Source organism: Stigmatopora argus, chromosome 3 (assembly GCF_051989625.1).
Source record: "Stigmatopora argus isolate UIUO_Sarg chromosome 3, RoL_Sarg_1.0, whole genome shotgun sequence".
NCBI classification, from domain to species: domain Eukaryota; kingdom Metazoa; phylum Chordata; class Actinopteri; order Syngnathiformes; family Syngnathidae; genus Stigmatopora; species Stigmatopora argus.
The window spans coordinates 14,884,887-14,899,023 of record NC_135389.1 but is presented as its reverse complement, the minus strand read 5'-3'; the positions used below and the strand labels follow the sequence as shown (position 1 = coordinate 14,899,023).

The 14,137-nt window shown below is 39.9% G+C and overlaps 1 protein-coding gene across 19 annotated transcripts in view; it reads right to left on the bottom strand.

Annotated features, from left to right (window-relative positions):
- The window catches only part of mgat4c (mgat4 family member C), a 54,332-nt gene that overhangs the window by 11,154 nt on the left and 29,041 nt on the right, over window positions 1–14,137 (bottom strand). For 8 of the 19 annotated variants that reach the window (XM_077596667.1, XM_077596660.1, XM_077596665.1 and 5 more), the window contains exon 4: window positions 1,179–1,249. The exons of the other annotated variants lie outside the window; for them this stretch is intronic. Coding sequence is in view for 6 of the 8 variants with exons in the window: in XM_077596660.1 (XP_077452786.1) it covers window positions 1,179–1,242 (64 nt within the window). In the remaining 2 variants the exon portion in view is untranslated. The remainder of the gene's footprint in view (window positions 1–1,178; window positions 1,250–14,137) is intronic. 19 annotated transcript variants of the gene reach the window in all.

The window sequence follows — 14,137 nt, the reverse complement described above, 5'->3', positions numbered from 1 at the left end:
ATACACTGACAAGCAGAAAGGTGAAAGAATGGTTAGCACGTCAGCCACACAGTTCTTAGATCGAGGGTTCAGTCCCCCGTGGGCATGTGGGTTTTCTCCGGGTACTCTGTTTCCTCCCACAGCTCAAAAACATGCATGGAAGGCTGGTTAAACACTAAATAGTCTCTACGTACGTGTGTGAACATGAATGGTTGTTTGTCTTATTGTGTCCTGCGATTGGCGGACCACTGATTCAGAGTGTTTGCCGCCAACAGCCCGCAGTTGGCTGGGATAGGCTCCAGCACCCCCGCGACCCTTGTGAAGCGGTCTGGAAATAAATGGCTATAGAGTGATAAGCTTGCCTTTTCTTTGATAAGCAGTTTCTTTGACTTGATTTATTTTAACATGCAATGCAGGAAGTTTTAATTCAAGGTGACATGTAGTTTGCTTTTCAAAAAAAATGTTGAAATAACATTCAGCAAGCTGCTGTGGGTTATTATAAGCTCTTTTCCCCTACATTAAACATTGATGAGCTGTTTTTATTTTAATTTCCACCCGCCAGCACATCACACTGGAATTGGAGTGCCCATGTTTACAAATGGCAAGCTTGCTGGACATACTTGCCTCTTTAAAAAAGTCCCATTAGAAGCACTGTGGAGGCATTAAAATTTGTATGAACTACACATTCTTTTTTGCGCCACAAATAGACCACACTTGGTGCAGAAGATTGAAGCCTTTTGACGGAAACAGAAGTAGCAAACATTTAAATGAAAAGCAGTAATGTACAAACTACATTTCATAAAGTACAATTTGTAAATATAGATGCAACTTGAGTAACACCAATAGTTAAACAATTAGAAACAAAATACATGAGAAAACCTCTTCTATTATGGGAGAAGAGAATGTCAAAAATGTACTAAAAGAAATCTATTGTCACACAAACTAAGTGAACTATGTTTTGTGAAAGTATGACTGAAAAAACTTGTCCTGTTAAAGAAATGGAATCGAATAGTCTTTCACACAAAACATGATCGTTTTTCATTTCAGGCTCCTGTCAGCTGTTTTTCACACAAAAAGTTGGTCCAGTCAATACAAGAGAATGAGAACAAAACGATTCAGAAATGTCTATTTCTGCATTTCTCTTTTGGCCTGCCTGGTTTTGCATGATCGAGAGAAAGAGAGAGAGCGAAAACTCGTACCTGGGCACGAATGAAGATTTTTTGTTAGTTTCCCAGCGCACCTCAGGCAGCCCAATCTCCGCATTACGCGTCTTCAGTAGATAGAGTTGGAGGCGAGGGTTTGAAAAGAGAAAAAAAGAATTAAAGAAAGGCAGTGCTCGTCTATCTTGTAAGAATCCAGTAAAAGCTGGTGTGCATTATTAATGGCAGCAGAGTGGAGGAGAGGGGCACGCATTCCAAATCCTCAGGCAATTACAATGGACAGCACAGCAAAGCTCACACAGAGCTCTTCGCCTCAGGTGCACCACATACTACAGAGAAGCATCACAGGTTGTCCACCCATATGAAATTTGTAGGCTTGAGTGATATTTTCTCTTTTCGATTTCAATGATTTTCAAGCAGGTTAAAGTTTCTTTGATAAACAATCATGTACCATGAGTACTTTTGAAAGAGAGCAGATCAGTTCTGATAAATTCATCAAATTATTGAGGCCTGAAGTGAATTTGAGGATTCAGGGTAGGACAAAAAGGCAAAGGGATGGGTAATACTTTAATTTAAATAGGATGAGACAGGTGTGTTGCATTGGAATCCATCTGTCCATCACGTTTGACAAGGCTGGCGACTTAGACTGCTAATATTAGCTTTTTGCAACAGCTGACTTCTTGTCATTTGTTATCTGTAGTATACCAGCATGCTTTTTAAAGCCTCACTTTTGAGTCATTGCGGCTGACATTTACCGACGTTCAACAATGTGGCCTATGGGGGTTATGTTCCAAACAGAAAGGTCTCATGTTGGACTCCCACAAGATGCTTTGGGATCTGCAAAGGCTTTTTGTTCAATATTTGCAATGCTTTTGTGTGGCAGAAAAGAATTGAGGCATTCTTAAAGGTGAACACAGGAAAAGGTCACCTGGTAACAAAGTATTCGTCCTATTTTTCCAAAGGCCTGCTGTTGCCCAAGTTATAACTATCAAGTCTCCACTTCCCTCTGATGGGAGTATATAAAAAATAAATTACAAGTGCAGTTGGTAATTTCAGTGCAATCACTGGATAAAACTGAATTATTTACTAACGCATCGTAAATGGGGTAAAATAGAAATAAATTGCATTCTAACCGAATTAAATGGTTCCAGAGTTGGAGTGAATTACAACACAATTGGAGTGATGTGGAGTGAAGTGAATATCATTGTAATTATAGTGAAGTTCATTCATTCATCTTCCGTGCCACGCACCCCAGCTGATTGCACCCCAGACTGGTCGCCAGTCAGCAATTTACTGGCATTCCCTCCAATACCGATATGATACGATTCATTCCAACTCCAGTGCAATTCATTCTAAATAAAACTTACACCTAGTAATTCCGTCTAATCAAAAATTGATGATTGAATGAACTTGTGCTGTAATAAAAGAGAATATAAAGCTGTGTTACAAATCACTTCCAAAGATTAACATTTACCCTGGTTGAGATACAATACATTTCCATGGTGATATGTTTCAACTCTATTCTAATTCAATAATCTCCGGTTTATTTTTCTTGTCTAAGTAGCTGTAGTTGCCTCTAATTTTCTCTCTGGTAAGTTGAGGGCAATACACCCAGGAAAAAAATCTCCATCTTGTATGGTGCCTGCCAATCAAACTTTTAATCAAAAGTATGTGAGCGTCGCCAAGGACTTGAGCTTCACATTGGAGTAAACCTACGAGGAATTCTCAAATCAGTGGCTTTGTCATTGGCCTTGTCTTCGTGTCACTGTGTTGTGGTTGAATCGCTGTGCCTGTAAGGGAGCTCTGAGGCTGAGGCTTGTCCTTACGGATCAACGGGATTTCATGTCTGGCTGCCGCAAGATTGTCAGCTCCAATTCCCCCAGGGAATTACCAGCGCGACAAGACACGGAGCGTCGGACTGAGCCCGGAACTGACTTCTTCAATGTGCTCGGTGGAGAAAAAACTGATGGCATGGAAAGTCACAGTGTCGATGTGAAAGTGGGATAGTTGCACTGCGAAATGCACAATGTGATACCACACTCTTCATGTCATTGATCCGCTGCAATCGGAATAAAAATCGGTTGCACCGAGTTGATATTTTTACATTAAATGTTGGAAATTACATTTTAACACACCTGTATTAAAGTGAATATTTAAAGTGATATTTAGACTGAAATCTTATTATATTAAGTGCAATACAGGTATAGTAGATGCTTGCCTGCAAGTACTTTCAGTTGAGTTCAGATTGTGAAGACAAAAGTGACGCGAAACAGATTTAACTTGACAAGAGTGTGGATGATGAAGGTGTCATTCTGACCGAGGAGGTGCTGTGTCCAAAGGTGTGACAGTGGGCCAAAAGAAAAGAGTGTTGAAGTCACGCGTGGTCTGCTCAGACAGATGGCAACCGCTAATGAGAGTGTGGCAAGGCAGAAGGATGGGGGGTGCTACAGCTCACCCCTTTTACACCTCATCAACGACAGTAATATTTTTTCTTTTCATTTCTAAAAACATTGTTTTCAAAACAAGGGCCGTGTATAACAGTCAGATTAACGGAACCTTTGTTTAAAGGTTATGCCGTAATGGGAGGACGAAGGGTGTGACGTCCAACAACTATAACTCACTGCTTCTGGCCCATCATGTAGAAAGCAATGGTTGCCTTTCTTTTGTGGATTTTTCATTACAGGAGTGATACTTTCCAATAAGGTGTGTGTATGTTCTTTGCATTAAACTAGTGTCTCAAGTCACTTATAGTCTGCCTGTAAAAAGATGTCATTCCTGCCTCTTTAAAAACATTTATCTCATACAGTCCAGCAATAACAGTGTGGACACTCTTATGTATGTGATTGTGTTCAAGAGTGGTGCTCAATATGTCACTTTTTTCGACTAACCGCAAAAAGTGAACACGAGGAAGAAATTATTTTAATTGTTTTCCTTTGCAAGAAGTAGAGAAAGCTAAAACTGGCATGGGACACAGTCTGTAGGGAATGGTATTACATAATGGTGGCGTGGGGCTGTGAAGTTGAACACCTGACAGCCGTTACTCATACTCTATTATTTGGAAAGTAATTATTGTGGTCAGATAATTATGTTATAAAACACATTTCATTATATCTTATTATCGGATCACAGTCTTTCTGGCCGCGTGTCTGTGTGAAAGGCAAAGACCAAGGGAAAATGGTGGATTCTGTCATGTTGGTACGCCATTAAATCCACCATGAAATTAGACGATTCCTCATGCATGATTTTAGGGCAAAATGTCACAGATTGGATGTCTTGCTGATGGCCCCAATAGTCCTAAAGTAGCGAGCAACCCGTTATGCAGTTTTAAGCGAGATGTGAGGAATATTCCGACATTTAATCCCGCCTGGTGCGGCCTGACCTTGTCATCATTACTGCCTTGACACGAATGCATAATTAATGCAAAACAAATGAGTCTATACTAATGGCGCGGGTAGAGGTGCGGACCTTTGCAGTCCGGGTTCAGAAGGCAGGCAGTCGTAGCCAGCGCATGTGTGGAATAATTGTTCATTGCAGCCCGTCGATTTTTTCGGTTTATTAAAGAAAACTATTTTGACAACTTTCATTACTGCAACATCAAAAATCAAGTGATTTTTTGCAAATATATAATCACTAAATCATGTTTGTGTCGCAATAATGTTTAAAATGAATTAGATTTAATATTGAGGTATAAATCCACATCCATTTTGTATTGTATAAGGCAATTGCGAGCTTTTCGGGCTTCATGATAATACAGGACGAAATGTGTCCCTTGTAAGCTCAGTTTATATATATATATATATATATATATATATATATATATATCTATATCTATATCTATCTATATATATCTATATATATCTATCTATCTATCTATCTATATCTATCTATCTATCTCTATCTATCTATCTCTATCTATCTATCTATATCTATCTATCTATCTATCTCTATCTATCTATCTATCTATCTCTATCTATCTATCTATCTCTATCTATCTATCTATATCTATATATATATCTATATCTATATCTATATCTATATCTATATATATCTATATATATATATATATATATATATATATATATATATATATATATATATATATATATATATATATATTCACGTGAAGTTGGTTATTTTGTGAAGTGGATTTTGACAGATTCTGAAGGATACAAAAATGGCCCAAAAAGCCCCAGCTGGCAGCAGGCATCAAAAACAACATTTTTTTTGCATATATCTAATGAAGGTGGATTACAGTGTCATCATTTTCCAATCATTGCCTGACACTGAGATTTCAAATCTTTGTGGGAATCGTCATTCCGTATCCTTTTTCTAACTGTGTGCAGAAACAGATGACAGACAGCAAGGGCATTTTCAGTCATCAACAGCATGTGCTCACAGGAAACGAGGGCTGGTATGTCAATATCCAGCAGTGACAACGACTCCGAAGTGTGCTGCAATATTGATCTGTCCCTATCATCATTATGGATTCCCGCACGGATCAGCATGGCATGCATTTTATTGTCAACGCAAAGAGATTAGGAGGTGCTTAAGGACAAAGACTGCAATGTGGCTCCGTGTGTGGATTGGGATTACCGCAATATCTGGTACACATTTCACCAGATGGTTGTACAACAAATGATGTATAAGTGAGGTCCCAACACCCTCGGGGAGATTAGATGAAAGTCCGGGGATGGGAGGAGTATTGTTGGACAGCAATAATTACTGAAAAATGTTTTACTTTAACCCCCTTTTCCTCATGTGGTAGGTAATACATCTGAAACTGAGTTGCGAAAGTGGCAAAGCATGATTGACAGTGCAAGAGGGTTTTTTATGACTAATGTAATCATAACACATCGGGATATCCATCCAAATCCTTCACAGGTTAGTTTTATCTGCAAGGCTGGAGGGCAGACAGCTCCATTTGGAATCGAATCTATTCTCCATCCTGCGAAAGGTAATGGAGACTCCGCTGATAAATGTGTCATGTTCCCCGTGAGTTCTGCAAGGTATGCGATTGGTCACAGATTGTCCCCAGTCATGTGACAAAATAGCTGGTGGCCATCAATCATGACTTGACTTCATTTTGCCAGGTAATTCCAGTGACTAATTACGCTCCAACAGCAATTACTACGAGATTGACGGAGATAGAAATATGTCCAGGTCCATTTGTGGTGATGTAGAAACAAGCTCCTAAGAAAAATCTTCAAAATCAATAGGCTCTTGCCTTGGCATTAATACTGAACATTTTTGTAGTTGTTTAATCATGTTTGAACATCAATAAAATTCTGGCTCAACATCAACGCAGTAGTTTGATATGCCACAGCCATCTTCAGGTGGAACATTTCACAATCAATAGAAATTAAAAGTTTGAAGAAAAAAAAAATCAGGCCAGTCTCACTGAGGGCTTTTTTTTAACTTCTGAGGTATATTACAGCTGAGTTCTATATAAACCAATATATTTTACTCACAGTGCCTTAGATTATAGCATTACTTTGGCCCGAAATTGTCTGCCATCGTTTGACACGAGTAAAGCTAATAAGGTGCTAAAACCGCTGCACACATTTCCGTCATTTTATAGGGCAGAAGACATCCATTACAACTAGGCTAGGGGCTCCTTCAGGACCTTAACGTTTGTCGTGGTGTAACCACAAAATAATTATTGGTTTAACAAAAGGTTAATTGCCAGACGGAAAGCGCGCTATTGTGATTTAATGGCGCCGTTAAACGTCTGGCTTGTGAAGTAGGCGTTGGTAATTTGCTTATTTGGCGCCACATTGATGAAAATTAAAAAACACTGGATTACCCGATGATCACTCAAGGTTTGCAAAGTGTCTCAAAGACTTGCTGCTGGAAACATCTAATCAGAATCAGAAGGAAATTTGCGATTTTGATTTAGACGTGATATTTTGTGCTACTTGGAATTCACTGGAAATTCCAGCCTCTGAAGGAAGTTTTATTGAAAAAAAAATCTTCAGATTTTTAACGATTACGAATATGAGTTTGTGTCCTATTTCTAAATATCTTGCAAAATTTTTCCACCAAGTTTGATGACTTGCCAGTATTACGGTAGGGACTGCTAAAACGTTCAATCCCGATTGTCTTAAACCTTTGGTAGTTACATTTATCACAAAGTCCTATGAACTAGTGTAGGAAAGTTCATGGAGTCTGTTCTTAAAAGGCAAGCAATTGAGATCTTTAAATCTAGCACCCACAATGACGTGAAACTGCCATACTTAAATTGATCATGGCTTTACTGACAAAAATAAGTGGGTTGATGTATTAAACTGACCTTGGAAGCTTGGCAGAAGGTGTCTGAAAACAAAGTAATTACCTTGCTTTTGATGGACGGAGCTGCCAGCTGGATGTTTGATAAACTGTAATGAGAAATCCCTGCATTCATTTCACGCGACTTCACTCGGAAATGAACCGATTGCAGGGGTGCTAATAATTTATATAGCTTCCATTAAGCTGTTCTCTTGACAGGACGCTCTTCAGAACATTCACTCGACAGTCTGTTTCTCACTTAGTTATCCCATGTAGTTCAGACCAAATTATGACAACTCTAAACAGCTAATCTCAACTGAAAAATAGCTTCCCGCGACAATCAATCAACTACATTGATCTGCTGTGTGGACTTTACTTTGATTCAGTAAAGTGGTCACGGTGAAGTGCAAGGCCTGTTACACAGTAGGACATGGTTGAAGTGTACATAGGGGCGTCTTGAGATATTTTTTGGCAGGCCTACTGATGACTGGCAAACCTACCAAATTTAATGTTGCTATGTAAAACAGGTTTCATGACCTGAAGTTTTCAAACAACAAAAAACACAAATTAAAATATAAATTGACTGCAAAACTGGTAGGAAATTTTAAACAGGATATTTCTATGATGATCGATCACTTCAAATCTTGGATTTTCCCCTCCTTCGGTATCTCATTTTATGGATTTTGAAATGTCAAAACTCAATTTTGCAGAGACCATTTAGGGCAGGAGGTTACTATAAACCTCGATCTGGTTGCAAGCACAACATTAGTTGAATGTCATTCTCTGGGCATACTGCAATGCTAGCAACACCCTCTAACTGATGGAAAAATAAAAACTAAATACATTGGTTAAGAAAGTGAATAGTGGCAACTTCGTAATAGCTGAAATCCTTTAGGATAAAATTGAAGTACATTATTTTGGTCAATTTCAGTCCTTTGCAAACAAACCAGGAACGTTAAAATGTATTTATTTATTTTGCTGTAGTGATTTCCTGGAAGTTCATATCCCTGAAGTGGTAGAGGGATAAAACACACCATTTCCTTCTATGCGAGTTCTTGTAGTTGATCGTTGACAGAATAGTGCCTTTAGCGCAAATGCTAATGTTGTTATGTGCATCTCGGCGTGTGATCACAGCTTGTTGCGCCAGTGGTGTCGTCGAGGATGAAAGCGGTTTGTCGCCGCACGCCCGCGCTGCCATGAACAGACTCTGGGTTGTGAGCCTGGATCAAAGCCGAGATAATCGACTGCAACGTTCTGCACGAACACGAACACGAGCACCCCCCTCTGGGATGTAGAATTTTCATTAAGTGCCGACTTTCACTTTTTGCCACAGGGTGAGGGTTGGCGGTGCCAAGCTCCCGGAAAATGGCTGCCAGCCTCTTGACCCTCGGCACGATGCGGGCGGCCTGGCATCGCCTCTGACTGCTCAAGTCATTAATCTGGTTTAGCAGGAAGACTAAATGGCGAGCAGGCCTCCGCCAAGACTACAGAAAAATCACACAATACATATATGCACAATTCTCACAATGCACAACTCTTGTTCTGTTCTGTTCATGTTAAAAAGCATTACAAATCCAAGACTAATATAATGTGAGTAGTGCATGTTTGGTTTCCTAATAGTTTTTAAATTTGAAAGTTACGTTTGAAATTACATTTATTATTGTTTACCGTTAAAATTTGGATTCGATTAGTCGGTTAGAAGGGATGGTGAGATTTATAGTTAGTCATAAGGCAGAGTTGGGCTTCATGTGTGTGGGTTAGGCCAAATAATGTTTGGGTTTAGAAATATATCGTGGATTTGGTGCCAGGGTACGGGTTGTCCAAACTGTGGCCCACCGACCAATTTTTTTTTATCCAACTGCAATAAAACAATAGGTAAAAACAGTAAATAAATACTGGACATAAATTCTGTTGTGACAGTTATGACACAAATCCTACATTTTTATTTTCCTTTTTTATGTCAGGATTAGGGTTTTTGTGGTTTCTCAATATACAAAAAAAATGCCACAACCTGTCATATGGTTCTCTGACAGCTTAAGGCCTCACATTGGTTAGAACAACTTGGGCAGCATATTATTGATGTGGACAGTGTTAGCGGCCTTAAAGTGGATCAACCACCTGTGAAACTGTTAATACTCTGGTGAGCAGGATGTTTACAAGAATCCCATTAGGCCTGCTGAGGTTCGGCATCTTAACGTCGCCTCGGAGCTCGCCTCGCATCCAATCTGCAACGCCTTGCCTGTCTGTGAGAGTAATGAGAAGCTGCTTCTGCCACGGAGATTTCCTCCAAGACAGGCGGATTAGGGATTCGCAGGAGTTTGTGCCAGATCCCAACCCCCCTCAGTCTAGCACCCTTCACTTCTTCATAAATCAATTCTAATTTTGCCTTTTACATCGATACCCCGCACATGACTCGCCCTGCCTTTCTCTTTTCTCCTTAAACTCCTGAATTTGTTAATCTCTCCGTCTCTTGCTGATCCGCAGAGAAGGGATCCGAGAGGATTCTCTATATGGCTTTGGATTGTTATATAGTATATCTCATTTACTTTTTTATTTGTAACATTCCGCTCACCTTTCCATGCTTATTAGCATAGTCATTCTTGTACTGAGGGCCAACAGCAGCAAGAAAAGATAAGAGATACCATTAGAGGTCCGAGAAGTTCATATAAAGTTAACACCAAAGTAGGGTAGGAAACTTTTGAAAATGATAGGTGGAAGCTTCACATTAGAGCCCACCAAAGAAATAATTGCTCACGATATATGAACTGTATATATGAACTGTATTTAAACAATTCTCTTTGAGAATGTCGAACCTCGAATACAAGTTAGTAGGGGTGGGCTGAAATGTATGCATTGGCGTGCCATCACTGTAGTCAATGTTATTGTCATGCAAATGGGAAGTTCCATGTGCGGATTAGTACCAAAAAAGAACTGGCATCTATTTTTCTGCTTGGAGTCATGTGATCAGCAAGGCCACTAAAAAGGGGAACTGGTGGTGATTAGCGGCATTATGCTATATCCGCCACGTTGAGCAACCCATCGGAAGCGGCGCACGCTTGGCTCAGAGGTGATCCACACGCGTAATTATGAACCCGCACCAAGCAATTTTCTACTTGGCGAGTCTGAAAACTACGACAGGGAAATGTCACAAAACCGTCAGAAGACAATTCTGTAATGGCGGAGTAGAGTCGCGCTTTTCCACGCGAGTGCTGTAATATACCTTAATGTATCATTTTACTCCTCAAAACATGGCACTAATGCTCACCGTGCAAATGTGCTGACATTGAGAAGATGACAGAAAGCTCATGCGTTGGATAATTATGATGATGATGATGACTGTGTTTATGGGAATTTGGCTGTGTCTGTCGCTCTGCCTCAGTTTATGTCCCTCTTTGTTTTGGCCGTGAAGATCCTTTGGCACAAAAGAGTGAATAGACCATCATTTTAGCAAAAATGAGCAGGGGTCTACTAAAAAATTAGAAACCAAGAAAAATTGTTGGTCACGACATTGTGAAACTCCAGCATACGCACGAGCACAGTCAGGCCTCAGTGGGATGCAGTGGTCCATTACAGCTTTGTGCGTGAACTATCCGACCCCCCCAACCGTCACGCTAGATTGCGTTTGGAGTGCAGTGTGCTTTGATGTCTCCAGAGAAATTTTGCCAACCTGAGCAATTCAATTAGTTACAATCCGTAACAACGTTACGGACATACTGTACTTTCACACTGCAAATAGGATAGTCTTTAGGTGACATCATTCTCCTACAATTGTGTCAGCGGTTCGGTGTGAATAGAAGAAAATGCTTCATTCTTGAAGTATTTTGTCACAGGTTGATGACAACTATTTCAAATGTCCAATTATCGAATACTGCCGAGGGAAATAATGGAATTTAATCTCTTTAATCGATGGTAAGACAGTCTAGACTCTCTAAAAGCACTATGCGCCAAGTACTGAGAAAAAAACAAAAAACTAATTTAGTACAAATGCTGTAATCACATATGACTAAATGGTTCAGTTTGAATAAAAGTAAAACTATGTCCCTGATACCGAATGAGTTCATTCAAAAACCTCTTTGCAAGAGCATTTCATGTTAAGGGTTTTATTTTCAAATTAGACCTTTAACTGCCCCGTTTATATCAACTTCGAAGTCCTTCAATAAAAAAAGATCATTAAACTGAAAACCGATGCATACTAAATTTACTCAATTCACGATGAGGTCTGATTTAGTGTTTAAACTTTTCACTCGTCCTTGTGTTGAAAAGAAGAAATAAACTCAAACCTGAAAAAAGGGATAACCAGTCTTTAGTATGAACATAGCCTAAGAAAAGCTGGTTTCCATTGTGATTACTGTTGCCGACCGTAGCGAAGCAACCCGTGTGGTCATATTAAAGTGGACTAAAGGGCGCCAGGCTTCTTAATGTCACAGTGTGTTTCCAGAGCACTGATTCAGCTACTTGTAGAGATGTACAGCGCTAACCTTTACAGATTACACTGACATTAAACGCTGCATATGGCAAGTGCAAGAGGGGGAAGAGGGTGCGATTTTGCTGCGAAGCGGGCGGCGTCCTCTCTTCACCTCTATCAGCACAAGTAATTACGACACCTCAGAAGGGACCCTCGTACCTGCTCAGGGGGTCACACAGATACACACCTCCCCCCTCTCCTTCTGGCGAGGAGACAATTATCTTTTCACGTTCAGGAAGAGCTGAAGAAGAGATATACCTTCTTCCATTTGGACTGTCTTTGTCGCGATGCTAAACGAGGGGCCAAATAGATAAAGCCTTCATGAATAAACCCTAACCAACTCTCGAATGTTTCTGTCAAATTTATATGCAAAATGATTCTTTGATGGGGGTGAAGGATTGAAATGTAAAAATGTACTTTGCACGATTGTTTCTGTGTATATGCCACTAAGACGTGGGTCACTTGACTCATTTTGTGTTTTACTATTCTCCAGGCTTACACACACGGGAGGGCATTACAGGAGAAGGAGTCAAACTGTGCATATCCATGCGTGAAACTAGGTAGCCATGTTGTATGGGTCAGGGAGCCTGATTATATTTATTTTTATGCATCAAAACTGTTTAAATAATTGCTGAGTTATTGATCCTGCAGTGTGCTGGGGATGAATGGTGCCTGTTTTTTTACGGTTTTATTCCAAAAAGGTACTATTTATATTGCTATAGACCAGTGAAATACTGTAGAATTATAAATTATATTATGATTTAAATAGTATAAAAATTATAGTACACAGGACTGAGGAAGCATTCAAATAATTGAAAGTTCTGGCTTTTTAAGAGTTAAGAGCCTTCGTAGTATATCCTTTTATACGAGCGTATGTTTTAAAGCCGATGCAGACTGAAGCAAATATGTATGCTAATCACTCAGACAAAGGTTATGATGATCATGATGATGCATTCATGGTCGACCGACTTAAATTCCCACTATGTCCCTATTCAAATCAGGTTGTGTACTAGAGATAAAAAGGGCGTAGAGGACATCCTTCTTTAGGGAAAAACAAACAAACAAACACAAACCCTCACCCAAACAAACGCACAAATAAACACCCATACCTCCACCCACAATACTTGTTTGCTTACTAACTTGCCCGGATAACAAAGTTTGCGCGCGTGGGTGCGTATCAGTGTTCCCTTTTTGGTAGCAACAGACGAGGAAACCATAGCAGGGAGCAAACAAGTAATCCCTGCTGCGCACCGAATGAGTGAGCCCTGCGGCACACTAAATAAGTGAATTCTGGAATTGCTTTTTTGCCACACAGGGGTTCGTACTTTTGATACAAAAGATAATTTACTTTTTTGGTTGTGGACCAGAGTTAAGTTAATTTTTAAGAAGGAAGCATGCGACAAATAACTGGATGGCTTTTTTGGGAGTCAACGCCAAGGTTATTATAATCAACTTGGTTAACGGCATTTTTGTCATTTTGCCTTGTAAACTAGCTACGCCCACCTCGTTATCCCTGCCAGTTCTCAGTGAACCCCTGGTTTAAAGAAAAACAACTCTCCTCAATTAGCTCCATGCAGCATCCAGTATCCATCAGGCCCTGATAACTGTTACCGAAAAAAATGTTAGGCTGTGGCCTGAATGCGAGTGAGAGCAATTAGGTGCGAGGATGCGTGGCTAACAGCTGCTGATGAACGAGGAGTGGCGTGCGTTGATGGTGTTGTAAAAACACGACCAGCTGCTCGTCCCAAGAGAAGCTCTGCTTGCTTATTAGTGAAAGAAAAGCTTTGGCGTGATGACAACAGCCTACGTGGCTTTTGTGTTTGTTTGACATCTTACCGCAACTCAACGCGGCATTTCTCGAGAGTCGCAAATTGGTAATCGGCAAGCTTCGGAGATTTTTTTTTCTTCTTTGGCAAGCTCAGGAGATGGGGTCAAGGCCCCATCTTACTTCAGGAGAGAGGGTTATTATGTTGCTCCTTTAAAGCTCATTCGCTGTTTTCACAAGCCCACATGGGAGGAAATATAATGTAAACAAGGGGTTGCAGAACCTTTCTGCTCAAGTGCCTCAATTTTTTATGGTTTTGTTTATTAAATTAATTGGACAGATGTAGTGACTCAATTTTAACAAGTGCTAAATCATAAAAATCCAATAATACAACAATGGATACACCAATAACTCACATCTGGTATCTGTAATTAAAAGGTATTTTCTCGAGTATTGCATAAAATGCATTGCTATTATAACATCAAGTAAAATAAGATATATAGT